This window comes from Channa argus, chromosome 5 (assembly GCF_033026475.1).
Source record: "Channa argus isolate prfri chromosome 5, Channa argus male v1.0, whole genome shotgun sequence".
NCBI classification, from domain to species: domain Eukaryota; kingdom Metazoa; phylum Chordata; class Actinopteri; order Anabantiformes; family Channidae; genus Channa; species Channa argus.
Window position 1 is genome coordinate 4,141,940 of NC_090201.1, and position 22,281 is coordinate 4,164,220.

The 22,281-nt window shown below is 38.1% G+C and overlaps 1 protein-coding gene across 20 annotated transcripts in view; it reads left to right on the plus strand.

The window, feature by feature from the left end:
• plekha6 (pleckstrin homology domain containing, family A member 6) overlaps window positions 1–22,281 on the plus strand; it is an 89,707-nt gene that overhangs the window by 15,941 nt on the left and 51,485 nt on the right. For 9 of the 20 annotated variants that reach the window (XR_010914368.1, XR_010914369.1, XM_067503371.1 and 6 more), the window contains exons 1-5: window positions 10,859–10,905; window positions 13,343–13,426; window positions 15,463–15,577; window positions 16,025–16,129; window positions 16,915–16,987. Coding sequence is in view for 9 of the 20 variants with exons in the window: in XM_067503371.1 (XP_067359472.1) it covers window positions 10,874–10,905; window positions 13,343–13,426; window positions 15,463–15,577; window positions 16,025–16,129; window positions 16,915–16,987 (409 nt within the window). In the remaining 11 variants the exon portion in view is untranslated. Of the gene's footprint in view, window positions 1–6,060; window positions 6,143–10,858; window positions 10,906–13,342; window positions 13,427–15,462; window positions 15,578–16,024; window positions 16,130–16,914; window positions 16,988–21,848; window positions 22,067–22,175; window positions 22,195–22,281 lie in introns of those variants that run through there. The other 11 variants (XM_067503388.1, XM_067503384.1, XM_067503380.1 and 8 more) reach the window with 6 other exon arrangements.

Below are 22,281 nucleotides of genomic sequence, written 5' to 3' on the forward strand. Positions count from 1 at the left end.
TGGTTTTTCACAATTTCAGTGCAAATATACTTTTCTAAAGGAATGGGTACACGACATAAGTGAAACTTTCTCATTGTGTATTTCTAGAGCTTTTTTGTCTTCGTACATTAATGATCCTGAGCCGATGCTAATGTTTGCTCTGATGAGATTTTAGGAATGTGGTAAATGGTCTGCACTTATATAACGCTTTTCTTCCTATTGGTACTCTAACCACTTTAGACTGCTTCTCATTCACCCATTGGCACACACAGGCCACACCAGGCCACTCTGGGTAACGTCCGAGGCTGAATTGTCCCAGCATGTCTGGTAGACTGACAGAGGTTGGAAGAGGAAACAGAAGCAAAAAGACCTTTTCTATTTGGTGAATTAGTTAAACAAATTACCTTTATTGTAGAAGTTGATGTTTCACAGATCAATATTGTAAATGGTATGCACTTATATATAGTGCCTTTCTACCTTTTGGCTTTCAAAGCGTATAGATTTATAGAGGAGGTTATAGGATCTGCCTGTTTATTATAAAGTAATAGTAGTGTCCAGTGTTGTAATTGATTGCCCTGAAATAGCATATAGAGTGAGTTATTCGGTAGAAATTACCCATTTCTACTATATAGCTCCTATTTTTTAAGTCAGTCCATCCAGCCATTATCTTTAACTATTTGGTTTGGGGGGCTGGAGCCTATCCCAGCTGTCATAGGGTCAGAGGGGAGGTACACCCTAGAGAGGTCCCCAATATACCTCAGCACAACACAGAGGACATGCACAGACAACATTAACATTCTCACCTACAGACAATTATTTAGTCACCACTTAACCTAACAAGCATGTCTTTGAACTGTGTGAGGAAAGACTGGGCGACCGCAGAAGTGACAAAGCCAAAAGCCATTGATCTTGACTTAATTTTCGGAGTTTCTATCTGATTTGGTGCTTAGCACAGGTAAAGTCATTATAATGAATGACTTTAACATTCATATCAATGTAGATCGTAACTGCCTCAATACTGCATTTAAATTATTATTAAATTGTTTTTTCTTAAAATGTAACTAAAACCACTGTTTAAATCACACCCTAGACCTTGTCCTTATATAAGGCATTGAAACTGATAATTTGAATTTTGGTAACAAATCTCTTTTGAATTAAGTTCCTAAGGAAAACATAATCACTTTTGCAGTTTATTTGTATAGAAACATAATTTTTCGAAGGTGTGGTTGTTGCAGTAAGCCTCTCTGCACACACTTTGTGTGTGTCTGGGTGTGTGTGTGTATGCCAAATAGAAATGGAAGGAACATTGTATTTAGGAAAATGTAAGTATCAGATCAAACACTTAATAAGCAAATGCTCCACTAAAACTGCTCACTTAAGATGTAATATTGAGTGTTGGAAGGAGACATTGGAGTTTATTTTTCTGCAGACTCTATGACTCCAAAGTGCTTGCTCAAACATAGGTGCAATTTTCTTCAGTGATAGTCTGTACTGTAAAGGTGATCTTACTCGTATCTGATGGTCCGACGTGTAGTTCATGCCGGTAATCGTTGTATGACGAACATTGAACATTTATTCGATAACGGATTATTTGTGAACTTGTTTGTGAGATTACTGTACGTAAACTTGTATGTACAAACAGTTTCATCAAAGAATGGCTAAACCCACAGAACCCGGTAAGAAACCGTGTGGCTCCACACCTCCATGCTCAACCTTTCACTTATACCTTGTTGTGGTCCCCACTACCTTGTAGTCAGTTCCAGTTTGTTCCAGTTACAGTCTCTCTTGTAGTCCATGTCTGTCCCCTTCAGTTGCTGAGCTAAACTGAACTATCTTGTAACAACTGAACAACAAACTTATAAGGTAAACTACAAAGGAAAAAGGCAATATTAAAGCCTAATGACATCACTAATGACATCATCAGTACGCCTATACGTTTACCTCTTAATTCAATTAACCTTACAATACACAATGTAAACAAAACCCTGATGTACTTGTACATGTACTTTTTAACGGTTGCTTTTCAATTTTCCTGGTAATGTACAAATTTGATTGCTCTGATGTGGGAGAAGAGGTGTGGCTTAGGCTGGGTTTTTGCTGAACAGTTGTGCAGTGCAATTATGGTGGTCATTTTGGAGTAAGGCAAATTTTGAACCAGGTCTCGTTCTTCTAGTAACTAGCGCATATGAGCAGAAAAGTAGCACGTCACTGCTGCAACCATCAGCTTTCCCATTTTATAAGTACCAAGCTCTTAGCACTTTCAGTCAGGTCTATCAGTGTTGGGGGTGCTGAGAGGTACACTGAATAATGCTTAAACTATCCCTCTTACAGGAGCAGTTGTCCTCCTGTGTATGCAAAGAGTCTTAAATCTGTTTAAATTACAATAGAAATGCACTAGTGTGTTTTATTTTGTTTGATAAGAGCGCTTCAGCGATGACAAAAATAGAGTTTCTCACGGCAGGGGCTCAACTTTCTATCAAGTACTTATTTTTATGGAACCTACGAAACTTCCATCCATTCATTCTCTAACTGCTTTTCCTGTGCAGGCTTGCAAGAGGCACGGTCCACCCTTGACACGTCTCCTGTCCATCTCGGGCCTAACATAGAGAGACCTACAGTACACAGACAACCATTCACACTCACATACAGGAAATTTAGAAACATGCTCCACAAACAGGCAAACTCCATACAGAAAAGCTACAACTGCCCAGGGAACTCACAGTAGCTTTGAGCCAGCAGCGCTAATTGTGCCCTACTGATGTGAAACACTATCACCTTGATCTTGCAGGCATGAGAGGTTCTTGTCCTTACCATTATGTCCAGCTGTATTTGACTTGGTTCAGTCCAAGATCCCTGAGTTTTATGACAAGCACAGGAGGCACAATAGTGTATAGCAGGGGTCGGGAAACTTTTTGGCTGAGAGAGCCAAGAAAGCCACATATTTTAAAATTATTAGTATTAGTATTAATATTTACGTGAGAGCCATACAATATTTTTTATAGAGTATAATAAGTCCGAATTTATTCTTTTTAGGAGTTGCAGGAGTTGAGGCTAGGTTAAACGTAATCATAGGTTGCTCTTGATGTTGTTTTTGTGTTTTTGGTTGTGAGAATGACTGCTCACATGCATACGTAGAGCCAAACATAAGGCAATTGACCGTTTCATCGATGAAATTTTATCAGTGGATATAGACACACCACAGAACACACTCTCTCCACAAAGGCGCCTTCTTCTGTTCATTCATGCTGAAATTTACGGTACTCCTCATCTTTATTTCTTTTTCCCGTCTTCTTCGTCAAAAGGGTTTGGTCTGCATAAAATAGCTAGCTGACTATTTTATTAAATGGAGGGAAGGAGGACCCTCTCGTACCTCGAAGGACAGCTGGAATTGGCTCCAGACACCCGCAAACTTGAACAGGTGCGGTAGAAAATGGATGTATGAATTAAAATTCAAAAGTTTTTTTATTGTGAACGTTATTTTTAACACTATGATTTCTGTACTGTTTTACTTTAAAATGTCAGCGGAATTAATAATTCCTTACCGTGTTAAGAAATGTCAGCTAAGATTTATCTGCGAGCCAGATGCAGTCATCAAAAGAGCTACATCTGGCTCGCGAGCCATAGTTTTCCGACCCCTGGTGTAGCAATATCCATGAACATAAGTCTTGTGTCTGTCTTTAAAAAAAGTTTTGTAGTAAAAAAAAAAAAAAAACACATTCATATGTCCTTATATGAATGTGATTTTTTTATCACAAAAAACTTGTATTTCCCAAGATAATAATAGGGTAATTATGCCCTTATTACCAGGTACTAACATAAAATTGCATTCAGCCCAGCTTCCGTGGGAAGTTATTGAAATATTACAGTAACATTTAAATATATAAATAAATAAATAATATGCAAAGTCAGAGTGCCATTTGTAGGTCATGCATCGACACAGTTTAGAATAATTTTTTTAACAAAATGGTTACATGCTTACATTCATGGTATTGAAATGAATGGGGAGCCAAAACATTAAAACTACTGTTTTTATATAAGGCACTCCAGTAAGATAAACAGAAAATGAGCACATCTTTGCCAGTTTCAATGTAAAAAAAAAAAATTAATAAATAAAAAATAAATATAAATATATATTTAGAATAAACCATATCCAGGGTTAACAGAAAGAAAACTAGTGAACATGAGCCCATTTGTGTATCTGTTATGTTTGGTAATATTTAGTAGCCTAACTGATCACTAACATATTGTTTAGATTACATTACATGTTGTGTGTGTGTGGCTTTCATATGTCATCCCTAGCTGCAGAGATACAGTAGGGATAAAGAGCTGGCAGAGAGAGAGCGTGAGAGAAAGAAAGTGGGATTGACAAAGAGGTTGACAGGAAGTAAGTGTTTGAATGCCGGCAGCTGCTCTGTGGGGAATGTAACCCATGTGAGAGCCGATCCTTGATCCAAAGACTTGATTGTTCCTACCTCTCCAGCTTTTTTAAATTGCTCTGATTCTGGCCTCACAGACCATGGCTGCTAGTCAACTGTCTGCAAGTAAGGGGGGGAGGAGTGTAGAGCAGTGGGATGGTGAGAGTTAAATAAGTGATGGGTGATTTCAGAAGGAAAGGGAGGAGGAGGTGCAGAGAGAGAGAATTTAGAGGGGAAAAAGGAGGGTGACTGGAGATAAGTTGCATAGTATCAGTCTGATTTCTACTGATTTGCAGAAGAATTATACATATGCACTATACAGGAATGCAGGGGACACAAGCTCCACAACTTTGGAGGGTCAGTTTTCTTTTGAAATGACGAGCAAAAAGATAGTCTTGCTGATGACGTATGGAGTAGCTCTCTAATGTAGAGAGTATCAAAAAGTTATAGTAGTGAATTTCACTGAGAAGTCACCTCTTTTACAAGAACTCCCTCTTTACATGCACACAGTTTCACACATTCACACAAGTGCTGCTTTTTCCCTCCTCCATTGAATTGAATTCAGCTGCTTCCCTAACCCTCAGATGAATTGAACTATTAGGACTATTTCTATTAGGATTTTCAAGCAAATCAATATTGGCTGTTAATTAAAATTAATTAACAGCCAATATTGATTAATTAAATTCAAATTGTCTAAATTTTAATTGTATAAATGAATAATCTAACTGTTCACATGTCAATTCAGAACTGGAACATTTTTTTTAACTTTTCACATGCAATAATGGCAATAACAATCAAAAACATGACCTACTGTAAAATGCAGATTAAATAAATTCACCAGGATTTTCTCAGGCATCACAGAGCACTTTTTTCACTTCAGGTTTAAAGGGCTTGCAGATACAATGCTGCGCTGGCCACTAAGTATAGTACACTACCCTCTAGCACACACTATTTGGGCTGTATTGTCCACTTGGTTTACATCAAAGTAGGTAGAGGTTTTTAAATTTCTAGTGGAACTATTCACAATTTTTGATAGGTCTTCTGTAATAAAATGTGTATGAAAACTACTGAGGGAGACAAACCTACACTGTTTAACATACCGCCTACCCACAAAATTATATATTATCTAGCTGTCAAAACACACTTTTTTACCTGATGATCATGATGCAGCTTTCCTGCTGAGTTGTCTTTTAGTTCAGGGAATTCAGCTGTTCTTCAATTTTGACTTCTCTTCCTGGTTAAATCTTGGCTGACATGGCGACTAAATTAAATTTAGCAATCTATTGCATATAATGGGATTCAGATTGTAGTGGGGCAATTTTTGTTTTTTGTATTTGGAAGCTCCATTATTCCATAGGCTTAGTGTTGCCATAGTGGGTCTTGTGGTCCACATGTTGATTTGGCACAGAAGCATTTCCATCCTGGCCTTCTCAATGTTTACTGGGCTTGGGACTTGCACAATCTCAACAGCTGGGTTCGAGCAGTTTGGCAATCAGTGTCTTGCCTGGTTGCACTTCAACTTTGCAACCCTGTCTCCTAAAAATTATGTTCTTAAACCACTAAACTGAAAACAGGATTAAGTTTTTTGTAGCAAACATTATTAATTGATCACTACATTATGATACAACATATTTTTTGAATGAATGATACAGTACTTTTATTACAGGAAAGGGACCTGAATTGTGAAGCGTGGCAGGTGTATAGGACTGAGTTTGGTTCCTGAGTCCGGCTCCTGACTCCTCTGTCTGGTAAGGTTTAGGCAAGAAAACTAGTGACTTTAGGGTTAGAGTTAGATTGTGGATGTGTTTAAAAGCAATAAAACACCTTTTGTGTAAAATGATTTGTTAGATTTTCCTTTATTATACCAGCCCTCGATCCTTCTCTGACCCTAACCAGCTCCTGTACCTACCTAATCACAACCATAAAATGCTTTAATAATGCTGTAGTCAAAACAAACTGTACATTCTACTGCAGGATCGAGACTTACAGTATAAAATGAAACCGGATATTTTGCTGCAAGATCATATATTTTGTAGGCAAAATTATGTTGTTTGTTAAAATTTCATGTTCATTATGTCCACAGGAAACATAATGTGATTGAGACTACGTTTTACAGGAAATGTAATTACATTTGCAGTTTAGTTGAGATCAACAACTTTCAGATTGTCCTTTCATCGGTCGAAACAGCGGAACATGCCCGTACGTTGAATTGTCATGCGTTTATACACCTGATGCCCTTCCTGCTGCAACACTCCCATTTTATGATGGGCTCGGAACCGGCACCAGGGTCACCCTTGATGGCTATGTGTGGGCTCAGACTGGAATGGAGCTCAGATGGCAGGCAGCTAGAGCTCAGCTCCTTCTCTGTCTGTGTCACAGACCTGGCAACTCACTTTGATTTGGAACAGTTTAGCAGTTTTCACTCTGACCAAACAAATGTACAATGTGGTTCCTTTTTTTTATTTCAGATGTGGTTTGGTCTCAAACCTGTAGGCAGTTTGGCCTGAATAAGAGCTATTGTCTGTCAAGAGCAAAGGAAAAGTTAAGAGAATTTTAGAATTATACACAGGATACCTATTGCTCCTGGAGACCACTGCTGCCATAGAGGAAACAGCACTCTGCAAAGAATAAATAATAGTTTATTGACCCTGTGTAGGAAATGTATACATAATGAATAGATGGGGCATTATTGCATCATATTTTGTTCAAGTAAAGCCCATATCTCTCCACCAGGGGGCAGTATGACTCAGGCCCCTGTCACCTTGTAAAAATAGAAAGTAGGTCAGGTTTGCCAACTGGGTCACATCTCTGCTACCAATTTTCAGTTCTCTGCTGCTGTGAAGTTATGAAGTTAGACCAATTAGACCAGCAGGTGATTCTGAGAGGCGTTTGTCATGTCAGGTGTCAGGGCATCAGGACTTAAGGTCACATTCAAACAACATAAGCTGTTGCTATGGCAAAAATCTAAGCAGATATTGATGTCTGTTTGCAAAACATTTCAGACATTATTTATTTCATAATGATTACATCTTGTTTTCATAAAGCAGAAACACAATTAGTCCACATTTACAACTGCTAACAGATGTTTTGTTTATCATTTTAAATCTGTGTCAAAAAGCTCCAATGTTTAAAAATGTGTGCACCAAATTATTGGTGACATTATTTAAAGCGTAATATTGCCACAACAATCATATTCATGACTGGTGTATGTAAAGTTTTGATTGCAACTGTAAATGCAACAAAAACACTGATATTGTGATTTTCCAAATAATATGAGTATGGACTGGCCCTAAGACAGGTGTGTTGAGTAGTGAATATACAGTTTACCAAGAAAAGCCCTTTGGTTAAGTGAAGTAAAACACTTTTGCTTGAAAATGTCAGGACTGTGACTGATCTGTATTGCCCTTGTTACTGTTCCTCAGTCTCTCCCCCCTCAGCTCTGCCTTATTAGTTTCTCTGGTTTCACCAGATGTCTCCCCTTCATATACCCAGCTCACCTGTTCCTCCGTGCCAGAACGCCCAGGTTTCCTGGTTTTCCCTGAGTCATGTTACCACTCTGTCCTCTGCCTCCTGATTTTTTTTTTTCCCTGCGCTTTTCTCTGTTGATTCTCCTCCGTGTTTTTCCCGAGCTTCCTGGGATTCACGTCTGTTTCTGAAGTTTTCAGTGTTTCTTCAGGGCGAATGTGGCGCAGAAAGGTAGAGCGGTCGTCCACCAATTCCAGTTGTTAGTTCAATCCCCTGCTCCTCTGGTCACATGTTGAAAAGTGTCCTTGAGCAAGACACTGAACCCAAACTTAGTTAGTCATGGTAAGTGTTGGATCAGTATTGGATCAATGTATCTATTAGGTCACATGCATTATTTTCAGCATTGCTCTTACCATACGTTTTTGTTTTGTTGACTAAGTATTAAAAGTGAAGGTGCTGTTTTAGTTGCATTTTGACTATTTTCCTCACTGATGCACTGCCTTATTTGTCTCCATGAGTGAGGAATGTTGGCATACTGGAGACTGTTTTCTCTTAATTCATAGTGACGCTTAGGAAATGGAAGGAGCCTAAACATAGCCCCATCTTAAAGTATTGGAAGGCCAGTTAATAATTAACTGTTATCACTCGCCTATCAGCTAGGTTTTAGGTCCAACAGTTACAGACTGCAAAGAGCACTTGAGGTGAGTATGAACAGCAGCCCAAATTTTAAAAGGGGGGATTCTGTCATTACTTACAGTAATTAGTGGATTACTGCTTTGGTGTAGAATTATCGATCTAGTTGGAATTAAATTAACTTTCTAGGTTCCTCACCATTACATTCCCTTTCTCAAAGTGATAAGTCAAAAATACTGCTAATATTGTGAAGAGAAGAACAACAAGAATCTGCCACCTCAGTCTGCAAGCAAGATTCAGTGAATAGCAATGTGTTGGCTTTATGGCAAATGGCAGTTTCTGACAGCAGGCTAGAGAGATGCAGAGGGTGTGATATTCATACCTTCTGCAAGCTGCTCTAATAGTTTTCATATTAGCAGTGGATGAAATAAAGATGCACCCTAACGCAATAAGATTTGTGCTGATAACCCTTAAATCCTTAATAAAGGAATAAATAAAAAGGCTCTCTTTTTTTTTATTTTCTTTTTTATTCAAGTGACATCATGTTGAATGAGAGCCCAATGTTTCTTTTTACACTGTCATCAGGGGCCAAACCACAACAATAAATAACTCTACATACATTTGTAGTTGGTAATTACAGTCTTCAGTAATCAAGTCATGATTTGTTGCATTGTTCTCCTCTCTTACATTCTCACTATGGCACCATCTAGTGGTCAAACCAAAAAAAGAAAAAACACATGGCAGAAACTCAAGAAGAATGATGCTCTGCAACATCAAAGAATAAAAACATCAAAAAACAACTTAAGAGAACACCTCAAAATTAATTCTAAAACCCTAGTTCCTAAAAATGAGAAAAAAAAATTAAATTGTATTTATGAAGGAACATAACCACTATTCTGATGTGAAGTGATAAATTAAGTGCAAAGAATTAATTTTTTTTAATTTTAATTTTTGTAAGTGGTTGAGACAGAGGCAGACTCAGATTTAAAAGAATGCAATATTTGGAAATCTCATCAACCAATATTTTATTCACAATAGAACATAAACATAAACATTTTATAATTAAATGAAACATTTTGAATTTAACAGCAATGAAACAACTCCAAAAAGGTGGGAGAGGGGAAAAAGGTTAAAAAACTAATAGCCACAAATCAGAAACAAATGGAGGAGCATTTGACAACTAACATTTCAACAAAACAATGGTGACTGTGACTGTGGCGCAGGAAGGTAGAGGGGTTTTCCACCACTCTCGCAGTTGTTGGTTCAATCCCCGGGTCCTCTGGTCACATGTTGAAGTGTCCTTAAGTAAGACACTAAACCCCAACTTAGTCGCTCCCGGTGAGCATAGCGGCATAACAGCTCCCCTGTCAGTGTGTGTGATTGTCAGGTGAATAAGAAGCAGTGTAAAGTGCTTTGAGTGCCAATAGGTAGAAAAGTGCTGTATAAGTGCAGACCATTTACCATTTACCATACTGAATCTATCACAAAAACATAGCTGTTGAATGACAGCCCAATGACTGTTGAACAGCTAGAATCCTAGAATCAGACAAGAATGGGATAACATTACTGTCCTAAAACTCTACCAACTGGTCTCCTCACTTCCCAGACATTTACAGACAGGTGATGAAAGAAGAGGGAATGCTACAGTAGACATTGGAGACCTGTCTAGGGTGGACCCCACCTATCACACAACGACAGCTGGGATACGTTCCAGCCCCCTATGACCCCGAACAGAATGAGTGGTTAAGATATTGAATGGAAGGATGGATGTTTATATCCCTGTGTATACTCCTGCCTTTTTTTTCAATTTCCTGGATGGAGTGAATGTTTGTACCAGAAAGAAATTGGATGTGCATATCTAAATTTTGCATACAGTTAAAGGAAGAAAAGCAAAGCGGCACTGTCCTTCAAGACAAAACCAGCAGATGAATGACAGATACTGACAATGAAAGAAGAGAGAGAAGGAATGAAAGAGAAAGAGGGCGATGCCCAGCAAATGAGATAAAGATAGAGAGAGAGACCATGATAGAGATTAGAATATATATCAGCCACACTGAGGAAAGGAATAAGCTGAGTGGTGCAATTCTCTGTCAGGAGGAGGCAGAGAGAAAGAGAGTGTGTGTGTGCGTGAGTGTGTGTGTGTGAGAGAGAGAGAGGAGGGTGGGAGGTAAAGTGAAGGAGGAGAAGGAGGGTGAGACAGGTAAGGAAACAATCTGAGAGAGAGGCTTGGAGCCTGTAAGAGAGGAAGCGGACATAGAGTATATCTTTCTGCTTCTCCATCTCTCCTGCTGCTTTGCACCTCTCTCTGTCTTTCTATCTGTCCTCTATCTGTCTGTCATCTTGTGTCCTGCGCTGTTGGTACATGATTGATCCAGGGGAGGATGTTGAAATTCCGTGTGGACAAGAGAATCAGGTAGGTGGAGGGAGAAAAGAGGAAGGAGGAAGTGACATGAATGGCTGGGGTTAGGATAGGATGAGGACAAAGACTAAAGGCAAAGGGGAGATAGGGACATTGATGAAGGAGTGTATGACCAGGAGCTTGGAGGTCAGAGATGACTGCAATGCAGTGCCAGCAGGAAACACATAAGCCCTGCTGTGTATGTGTAGAATGTGTCAGTTACTGTGTGTGTGTGAACCATATGACAGTGTGTGGGCTTTTGTCCGTCTGGTGTGTTCAGCAGTGATGCAGTGCTACATCAGGAGCAGGAGTTGAAAGATGTTGGTTTGACTATTCTGTGTCCAGGCTCTGCTGTATGCCTCCTGACTTGTCGACTATAGACTATAGTCAGCAGCACTGCAACCTCTTTTTCCTTTTACATTGTGTTTTGTTCTCTCATTGTTATTATCACTTTGGCCAAGGCTAAGATCATCTAAACTACTCACATGTACAAGTAGTTTGATTAACTTTATTCTAATTCCAATAGGATAAGAAATGTAGCTTAAAACTTGAGTCCAGGATTTGTGATCTTTATGATATTAAATTGGATACATGCAAACAGAGCATAATTGGTAATCCATCTCCCACATGGAAAGAATCAGACAAAATAAAGCAGCTGTTGTTGAAGTCAGTCATATACAAGTCCTGTTTGCATAGAAATTACACCTATAGTCCCATTTGTGAAGGCATTACATACATTTAAAGCAAGGCTGCAGAATAGCAGAGTGGTAAGTTCCTCAACATCACAGAAGGTCATGGGTTTAAACTAGCCAGTTGGTTGTGGCCTTTCTCTATAGACATCTTCCATGTGGCTTTCCTCCCACAGCCCACGTGAATGCAGTTGGATTCCCTTTATCTCATTTTAGGAAAATCCAATCACACAATTGATGCATGACACATTCTAAAGGGTTCACAAACTTGCTGTAATAAAGTGCCTAAGAATACATTTGAGTTGATTTTTACATATGGAGGAATGCAATTAATTTTTAGGACATATTTATTTATTTTTAATCAAATCAGTAATATATTTTACATAACCCCATTATCACAAATTACAAATATGCCAGCAAGCAAAGTGCAAAAAGGAAAAACTCCCCTATACAAACAAATGGTAAAAAATATATGGTAAGTGGTCTGCACTTATATAGGGCAAAGTTTTGTTTCAATGTCTTGCTCAAAGGGATTTAACCAACAACCCTGGGATTGGTGGATGACTGCTCTACCTCCTGAGCCACAGTTGCTCATATATGCTGTCTGTATCGTAGGTATACAGTGTGATTGTTCTCATAAAAGATAAACAAAATGTAAATAAAAGCAGGTTATTTATATGTGTTTAATTTTGACAATAATAATGCCTTATAGGTTTGTAGGTTATCCCTGACAAGGTCTGCCCCACTGTGTTTTTCACACAGAGATAGACAGACACCAGGCCATGTTCAGTTAGTTACTTGCAACCCAGACTCTTGAGTCCCAAACTACATGTTAGGCAACCAAGGACTACTAGCATTCTGTGCCAATTATGTTTGGGAGTGATTTGCTGCTTTGACAAGGAAGTGACAACAGACAATGTATGTGGCCTTAAGTTGTATTATGTCTTCTGCACAGCATTAAATTTGGACTTGTTGATTCTGTTGTGATTGTATTTCAGTAATTATGTGATGATTCAGTACAACCAGTGACCACTGGCTGTAGGGACTGATTGTAAGAAACCATATTGCCACTGGCACTAAGTTAAAGGCCTCTTCTCAAAACCAACAAGGATTTCACACATTCAAGGACTGAAAACAATCTGACTCTTGTTTTGTTTGGTAGTACTGAGTCATTCTATTTGTGTGCATCTGTGTGTCTGTATGCGGGTGTGTGTGATAAAAACTACACAGATATTGATTGACCAACACACACACACTAGTGACGCTGCAGATAGTGAATACTGTCATGGTAATGAAGTGAGGACTTCACCAGCTGCAGTACTTCTGTACTCTGACCAGCTACTGCTGCATCACCTAAGTGTGTGACCTGTAACGGCTGTAGAGTCCAGTGTTTGCTACCTGTGTATGTCATGTTTTACTAGACACTGTCACCTAAACACTAATTAATTAAAAACAACTTCAGCAGGAACACGCTTACCAACACCACGCTAAACAAATGGTTCTTAGCTTTCAGCCTGAGGTTCCCAAATCAATAATGTGACCATACCCTGTGTTTTACACAAGTATCTACATGATCTAATGTGGAAAAGTCTTAGTCAGACATGGCATTAGAAAAAAAATCCAGATTAATTATACACTATTAAGAGATAATCCTGGGTTATTATAAATGGTATGTTATAATTGAAGACCCAGATAATATACTGTTGTACCAGATTGTTCAAACTCTTCATGTCTTAATCTATGTTCTCTTTGTCTGCTTTTAGTCAACATGACTGCAATGGACCAGCTGGACCAGCAGTAATCCTGATCCAGCTTGAAGAGTCCACAACAGTACACTCTTATCTGCAGTAAGTAATGTGTAACCAAAATTTGCAGCAGTGTTTTCAGCTGCAGTACTTCAAACCTATTTGGACATCACATTTCTGATAAACAGTGGGACACAAAACACACGGTACACAGGCATTAGATTGCCTCTACATCTACAGGAGTGTTTGGATGTGACTTATGCTCTGTCTCGCTCATTGATTATCATTGTGGAAATGTGAGGCATAATTTACATTGGTCCCACCAGTGATCACTGGATCCTCCCTGAGGTTGGATATAGAAATCAGACCTGTAACCCATCTGATCAATAAATAGACTCAGAAGTCCATATCAGACTGCAGTGGTCTGAACAGCTGAGAGAAAGAATGCAACAACTCAATCATCTATCACTAAAAATATGTACAGTGCTAAATGGATTTATTTTTTTTTAATACTACGATATTAACTTGATTTGTAGAGAATAAATTACATTCAGTAAAGTTTGTGCTAATTACAGTATAATTATCTAAACTAAAGCAAGGCCTGCTAGAGCAGAACAAATTAAACCTAATAATAACAAATAATAATAAAAAAGAAACAAAGAAAAAAAGATAAATGAAAATATATAAAACAGAAATATTAGTATACATCCACTAATGAGGCATCAAGTTCTAATCTATATTACTGTAAAGTGGGACCAAACCTTCATTATTTTCTTAATTGTAAATATAAAGTTTTGTTGTTGTATCAAAGCCACACGGGTGACAACATTCAGGTTATGTATATATTTATCTGTTTCTGTTTGAAATTTCTTAAGCCTCTGACTCACTATTATAGAAATCGGACTATTATGTTACAAAAATCATCAGGGAAAAATCATCAGGGAAGCTTAGTGTGTTAAACCAATCTAATCTGAGCAGTGATTTTGCACATCATAAAAAGGATGTCCAAACTCCGCTTACCAACTGCTCTGGCAGGTATCTCAAATTTGGGGTTTGACAGCATATACATTTGTTCTAGTTGGGTGCAAGCTATGTAATACCATGTAAGTATTCTCAATGCAAAGAGCCCTGTAAGAGCCATGCCAAGTATGCACCTCCTAAAATGAAAAACATCTCTTATGTAAAGTATGTATGTATGAAATGTATGAGATCTCAGTCATCCAGGTGCTTGTTAGCCTGTGGTACTGTTCAGAGGCAGCTGGACTTGCTTGTAGTTTTTGAAGACATTTCACTTCTCATGTGAAAGGGCTTTGTCAGTTCTACCTGACAGGTGGCATTCCTCAACAGACATTGGAGAAAGAAAACAACCACTTTGCAAGTGCTACTTTTCAGAGCTCTTCAAGACAAACCTCAACAGTCCATCTCAACATGAAAGACAAGTGACAATATTTTGAAAACAACAATTTTTACATTTCCACCTTGCATCCTTAAAAAAATGCAAGCTACTTTATTTTCATGTTTTCTACCAGCCATGAAATTAGTAAGCTACAGTAACTTTTTTGTAGAATTGTTTCTAACAAGCTACAACTAGCATGGTAGTGTTGATGTACTAAGAGTAGCACAGTGCTACAGCCTCCAAACTGATCACACAGTTAAATTAAAGTCTATTTAAAACAAATTGAACAGAAATATTAGCACATTTGTGAAGGAAGATTTATTGCAGGGCTGTTTGTTTAGACATTGTTTTAGACCCATTAAGTGTGCTGTACTATGTTTAAACTGTACTGTACTGGGTCAGCCCACAAATACAAGCCTTTCACATTAATCCTAAAACAGGCCCCTTCTCATGTCAGTTGTGGCAGACAGTGAACAGCAGTCTCATATATCAAAGTCACACCCCTTCAACATTTGCTTTTGACCAAGAGCCATTATTCTCAGAACCACTTGTGAGATAAATGTAAACATTAGTATTTCACATAATGAGGAGGTCTGCAATGAGATAGACTGGATCACATTAGATTTTCACAGATCATAATTTAGTACAATTTGTTAAATTGCATAGTATTTACATTACTTTCCTCTTGTTAGGCTACAAAACACTGATTAACTAACAGCTGAGCCTTTGCTAATGTGTCCAGGCACTGTGATTTGGACATGAATGGGAAGGTGAACTCTGCTGCCGAGAAGATCATTCACTCCAAAAGTGTCAATATGGTGTCGGACCTGTCTTCAGAAGCCCAGCCTTACTCAAGGGTGAACACACATTTCCAGTGTGATGCCTAATAAATAAACCATGTATTGGTCACACTAACTCAGTAATCAAGTTTTCCATATTTTATCACATGTATCTAATTCAACGATTCTACGGTTAAATCTGTGAAATTTTTTTTAGAAATAGTCATGTGCGTATCATTGGCTTCACTGATTAATTTCACTTATTGAATATTATGCACTATAGCTTTAGTTATAGTTATATATTTATATAGTTATATTGTTATTTAGTAGTTCATTTTATAGTTCAGATTTGATGGATACACTCTTTTTTTCTAGTGGAAGTTAACTTTATGGTAGGAGACATATACACTTTCACCATGTGTGTTGACCTTTTATACAGCACTAAAAAAATTTACATTGTATTTGATCATTTATTTAAATCATTCAGAATCCCTCTTCTACTTATATATCTCTGCTGGCCTGCAGATGTCTCGTACTCCCAGAAAGACTGCAACTTTTGGGAAGCGCTCCAACTCTATGCGCAGGAATCCCAAATCAGAAGTCATCAAACAGGGATGGCTGTACAAGCAGGTACAGTGTTTTTAAAGGTTGACTTTATGAACAGGACAACGAGATTAGTAATTTAGTGAAATAACAACAGGATTAGGATGTTGAACACTGCTCTCCTGAATACAGCAGCTGAATAAAGGTAGACAAGTGGACAAAATTGTTGGTAACCTATTGTTAAAGAAAGAAAAACCCACAATGGTTAACTTAAAATGGACAAAAGTAATAATAAATAAAATATTGTTCTGAAAATTAAATAATTTATATCAGTGGTAAATTGTGGTTTAACAAAAGCATTTTTAAAAAATGTATGAAATTGGACTGGACAAAAATTAATATTTTGTTGCACGACCTTTTGAGGCAATCACTGCAATCAAACAATTTCTGTAACTTAAGAGCAGACAGCTGCAGAAGACTCTGCACCTGTCGACAGGTAGGCCCACACCCACACTTTTAGGGGTGACTGTGGTACAGGAAGGTAGAGTGGTCGTCCACCAATCACGCAGTTGTTGGTTTGATCCCGGCTCCTCTGGTCACATGTTGAAGTGTCCTTGAGCAAGACACTGAACCCCAACTTAATTGCTCCTGGTGAGCCAGGGCAGCACATTTCAGGCAACTTTTCACCTTCAAAATAGACAAACTGACAAATTACAGGATGCACTTTAGTTTACCTGTCCCTATGGTCAAATTATGTTCAATCTTCTCTAGCAGAGATATGAAAATATAGAGTCCCTTCATCAGAAATTTCAGAATAATAGTGTTAAAGACTGAGATGATTGTAAATGAGTGTGTGGTATGTTTCCATGCAGGCCAGCAGTGGAGTGAAGCAGTGGAACAAGAGGTGGTTTGTCCTCACTGACAGATGTCTCTTTTATTACAAAGGTTTGTGCTTTTCTCTCACCATTTATTGAAATATATATCTACACAACATGTTGCCAGATTTAAAGTTAGTAATTTGTTAATGTGCTTTAGTAACATCCCACCTGTGGAACACACAAACATAGACTTATCAGACTTGCTAATCCAGTGTGGGGCTTTCTTCATTGCATAGATTGAACAAAGCCTCGAAAAAGGCCTACATCTATGGTGGTAGTAGGAAATAGATCAACCAAAAGAAATAAGAAGAAATAAAAAGGAAATATGAAGAAATAAATGTTAGATCGTTAATGGGTAATAAAGTTACCTTAGCTACAGACATGAGTCTAAACATGAGTATACTGTAGTTTCTGCGAGTGTGTGGGCTAATGTGGCTAGGTATGGCTTATCCATAAATCCAGTGGAGCAGCTACTGTGGAAAACAACAACAGACATTTAAACACTGCTGTTTAATGTCTGGGGCAGTGTACATAGTTACAGTAGACTGAATGTAATTTTGCCATGTGCTATTGTTTATGGTCATTATAAATATATATTGTGTTTTGACCTGTGTGGTTTTCAACCTACTATGTAATCTATAAGCTACTGCTTTCTGAATTACTTGATCCTTGGATCCTTTACAAACCTTTGGGGCGACTGTGGCACAGGAAGGTAGAGCGGTTGTCCACCAATCTCGCAGTTGTTGGTTCAATCCCCGGCTCCTCTGATCACACGTCGAAGTGTCCTTGAGCAAGACACTGAACATCAACTTAGTTGTTCCTGGTGAGCGTTGGCTACTCATTGGTGTATGAGTGTGCGTATGACTGTGAGTGCGAATGGGTGAATAAGAAGCAGTGTAAAGTGCTTTGAGTGCCAATGGGTAGAAAAGCGCTATAAAAGTGCAGACCATTTACGGTTGGCTTGGGCCTTTTTAAAGTTTAGGCAGGTGGAGGCTGAAAATCTCAAGAAAATCAGAAAATCTACACTAGTTTGAACAGCTGAATGTAGACCAATCTACATTTCCTACATAGACATCTGCTGCTTTTTATCATGGATTGAAAGGCTGCAATATTACATTCTTGTTACAAAATCCATGTTGCTTAAAATCCTAGATGGTGGACCTCTTCACCTCTATTTTAAATTCAATGAGGGTATAAGTACAAAATTAAGATTTGATGTTAATGACTTTAAAATAAATACTAATTTTGTACCACAGTTAATCTACAACTCTGAAATAAAATATACAGATGTAACGTAAAAATAGTATTTCTCCTATCACAAGAGTTAGTTTGTATAATTTCATTACATGGAGATATTGCTTTTTTCCATATTTGTTTTTTTGTAACTCTTGTGATTTTGAAAATAGGCATTAGAAGATATACAAATATCCCCATTATATCCTCATTGCAGTCAAATCTCAAGCCAATTTTATCAGCACTTTTGTCATATAAACTCGGTATACATTTTGTAGGTATTTAAAAAAGGAATCAAATATTTGCTGTCAGAGGCCCAAAAGCTATTTACTTACATGTAATGAAATTAAACAAACTAATTTGAAATTAGGCAAAAGTAATGCTTTTGAAGTTGAAAATTTTAGAATTTTATTCGAGTTGATGGTTACATGAACCAACCACATCATTTACAATTTTATTTTGGTAAATGAACTATGCATTCTGACAACGGTTGTTATTAATCATTCACTTACATAATTGTTCCAACTAGTTTTGACATTGTTGTGGTTAAACCTTTACATAAGAAAACAAATTTTGTAAAACTAGAGAGAGTAGTGCCTTAGTGCTCTTTTAGCTGTCAGTTCACTTGTAAATGGTCTGCACTTATATAGCGTTTTTCTAACTATTGGCACTCAAAGCGTTTTACACTGCTTCTTATTCACCCATTCACACTCACAATCACACACTGATGGGGGAGCTGCTATGCAGCTGGCCAACATTCACTGAGAGCAACTAAGTTGGGGTTCAGTGTCAAAAAATACATTAATTAATGTAATGCATTAATTAATTTGTGACCTGAATTGTTGAAATCAAATAAGGGAACAATCATTTTATCATAGCTATTTCCACATTATTAGTACTATCCTGTTCACCACACGATTAATACTAGATGGCATTTGTTTGTTATCGCTGATGGGTGTAGAAGACCCCGTTGTAACTCCTTCTCTCCTGGCCTCTGCCTCAGAGTTGATCGCAGCCCTTACACAATGTGCAGGATCCCAGCAATAAAGTCAGCATAGTCTCATGACATGCAAACAGAAAACACAGTGCAAGAAGAACAGAGAACAGCCAACATTTTAGTCACTTCAGGATTAACAGCTGCACTATTTCTCTGCACTTTTGCTCTACAGTTCTTTGTCAGTGTAATTTTCCACTCTCTGTAACCAAGTAACAAAATAATCTAGGCTAAGACTGCGACCATTTTAAAAACAACTAACTACAGCCACGGTCTTGAAGTCCCCATGCTCTCCTCTTACCTCCTTATTTTGACTTTGAGTTCCATCTGTGCTGGGAGCTTCTCTATTTATTCACATCATGTCTGTTTTGATCCAGCATCTCCCCCTTCTCTGTCTGGGCCAGCTGTATTTTGGAAAAGAGGGCTTAGAAAGAGTGAAGAGTCTGGGGAAGAATGTGTGACGGTGAAATTTACCACTCTGATTGCTATGCTAGCGAGGACCAGTGGCCAAAAAATGGCACAAGGGGAGGAGAAAACGCAGAAGAACTTTGTGGCCAGCATTGTGTTTTTCTCCAAGCAGGATCATTTGTTACGTGAGGCGAGACATAGTCTGGTGCCCCAGGCTGCCCAGTTCTTTGTTAAAATATTTTTGCATAGATACATTTTAAAATACCTTATTATTCAGAAAAAAACTTGATTTTGCTATTGCAAACATATTAACGATGTGATATAGAAAAAAATAATTATATGTCTCTATATGATTTAACAGAGGGCTAGAGACAATGTTGTAAATGTAAATGTAAATGTTTAGTAGCAGACAGGTCTGAGCAGTGTTTAGAAATTAACCTTAGAATGAACAAGTAGTTCAGCTGCTAAATGTTCTTAAAACTGATGCAAAACAAATGTCTATTGCTTTAAAAACTACAACTGAAAGGAGTTTTAATGGAGCCCTATGGAGTGATTTTGACAGCTGTCTCTCTAGGAGTAAACATCTGGATTTATAGGTGTTACAGGTATTAACATGCTTGGATTTGCTGCCTTGTGACATGATAATTTCAGGGCAGAACAACTGGTTATGTCAGATTCAGCCCTCAGCACAGTGTCCTTCCACCTTCTGTCTCCACTCAGGTTTGTAAGACAAAAAAACTCCTTCCTTACCTTTCCTACTCCTTTTTTGTGGCACCGGGTGACTCCCCAAGGTGACCATGTACTGTAGGTGGCCTTTGGTTATAAAGAACTCTGGGTACAGCTTGTTTATGTATGCTAATTATTTCACTTTAACTCATATATTTAAATTTTTCTTAAATCATATAAAATTTTGAAAATAGCAAACTTTAGTACTCATTTCATGGAATTTATGATGTCTTTGTCCGCTCGACTGTTTGTGGGCCATCGGTTCCTAGTAACAATAAAAATTATTTTTAATATATAATTTTGTGTTAGAAACAGGTTCAAAATATGAATTAATTTGACATGAGAGTTCATAATATTGGACTATCATCAAAAAATAGGAGAAATGTTTTAATCACACAGGAGAAACAGTGCATCAGTGGACAAACAATATATGTGGAAATTGATTAAAAATGTACCATAATTTTGCTTGTGCATGTGTAATTGCTAGTAGGATTCATTAACCACATGTTCCACAGGCTCATTGGTTCGATCCCCGGTCCCGGCATGAAGTGTCTCTGGGCAAGACACTGAACCACAAGCAGCCCATTTCTATCACACAAGAGATCAAGGCTATGGTTCCTCAGTTCTGTTCCAAGCCTAGTAGAAATTGGGGAGGGTTGCATCAGGAAAGGCATCCGGGGGAAAAATTATGCCAAATCAACATGCGATCCGCTGTGGTGACCCTGAACTTACGTGATAAGCTGAAAGGACAAAAAAAGATAATAATAATATTTTTTTAAAAATCTCCAGACTTACCCTTAGTAAAATAGTATGATTTCTTTTTAAAATATTTTACTTAATATTACTTATTTTCTGGTTTAAAACATTTTAGTCTGATTTAACTGATCTAGTATCAACTTTGATATCATTGGTCAGTTAAAATTTAAAAAAATAATAATTTCTACATTCTTCAGAAATCCCCTTGTGTCAGTCTATAAATGTAGACTCCAATTAATCATTGATATGAGCATGAGACAGGAGATCTTTATGTGTGTATGTGTGTACATGTTTGTGTGTGGATTTGGATACAGCAAAGTGAGGACCAGTTTGATTTTCTACCCTATGAGTAAGGAAATTTTGATAAAGTGAGGATGGTCGTCACATTCTTGAACCCCTTCAAAGGGCTTTTGGGGTTAGAGTAAGCATTAGGCATTCAATTGTTATGATTAGGGTAATTGGCTAGGGATTGCATTATGTCAGAAAAGTGTCCTCACAAAGATAGAAGAACAACTGTGTGTGTGTGTGTGTGTGTTTGTGTTTGTAGGTGTGTGTGTGCGTTTGTGTGTGTGTGTGTGTGTGTATTGCTGAAGTCTGATTGGTGCAAACGAGGAACAGGTACACTTGGGTAATGGCCAAGATTCCTGCAACACTGAGTCACATGGGCTTATCTTTATCTTACACAACACACAGACAGAACCAGAGAGTGAGAGAGAGAGAGCAGGATTCAGCATATTGTATGATTGCACAGGCCCTTCCCCCTCCCTTAGTGCTCTCTGTCTCTTTCTTTTTCTCTCCCTCCCTGCTCCCTGCCTTCGCCTGCTCCCTCTCTCTCACACACACCCACCCATACACACAAACAGTCAGCAGCAGAGAGAGAGCCGGTGTATGAGCTACGCTCGGGAAATAAGGATTAGGAAGACACAGAGAGACACAGTGGCTCCCTGCTGAAATTTTCAAGCGATCTTCCATTATTCAGTCAGAACTAGTGCTCCTGTTTTTATCACCGAGGGATCTTTGTGCGTGTGAGTGAGTGAGCAAGCCATTATTGATGCTTATCAAAGGGACCTTGAGATCGTAATGGATTCTGTTCTCAGAAGCTGTCAGCATTGAAGCAGTGTGTTCTGGGAGGACAGCAGCTCTGATTGCATTCTAATGTGTGGACACTAAAAACTGTTTTGCTGTGTCTGTTGTAGTTTGAATAAACAGGCTCAGGCTTTAATTGTTGGTTCTCTGACACAGTA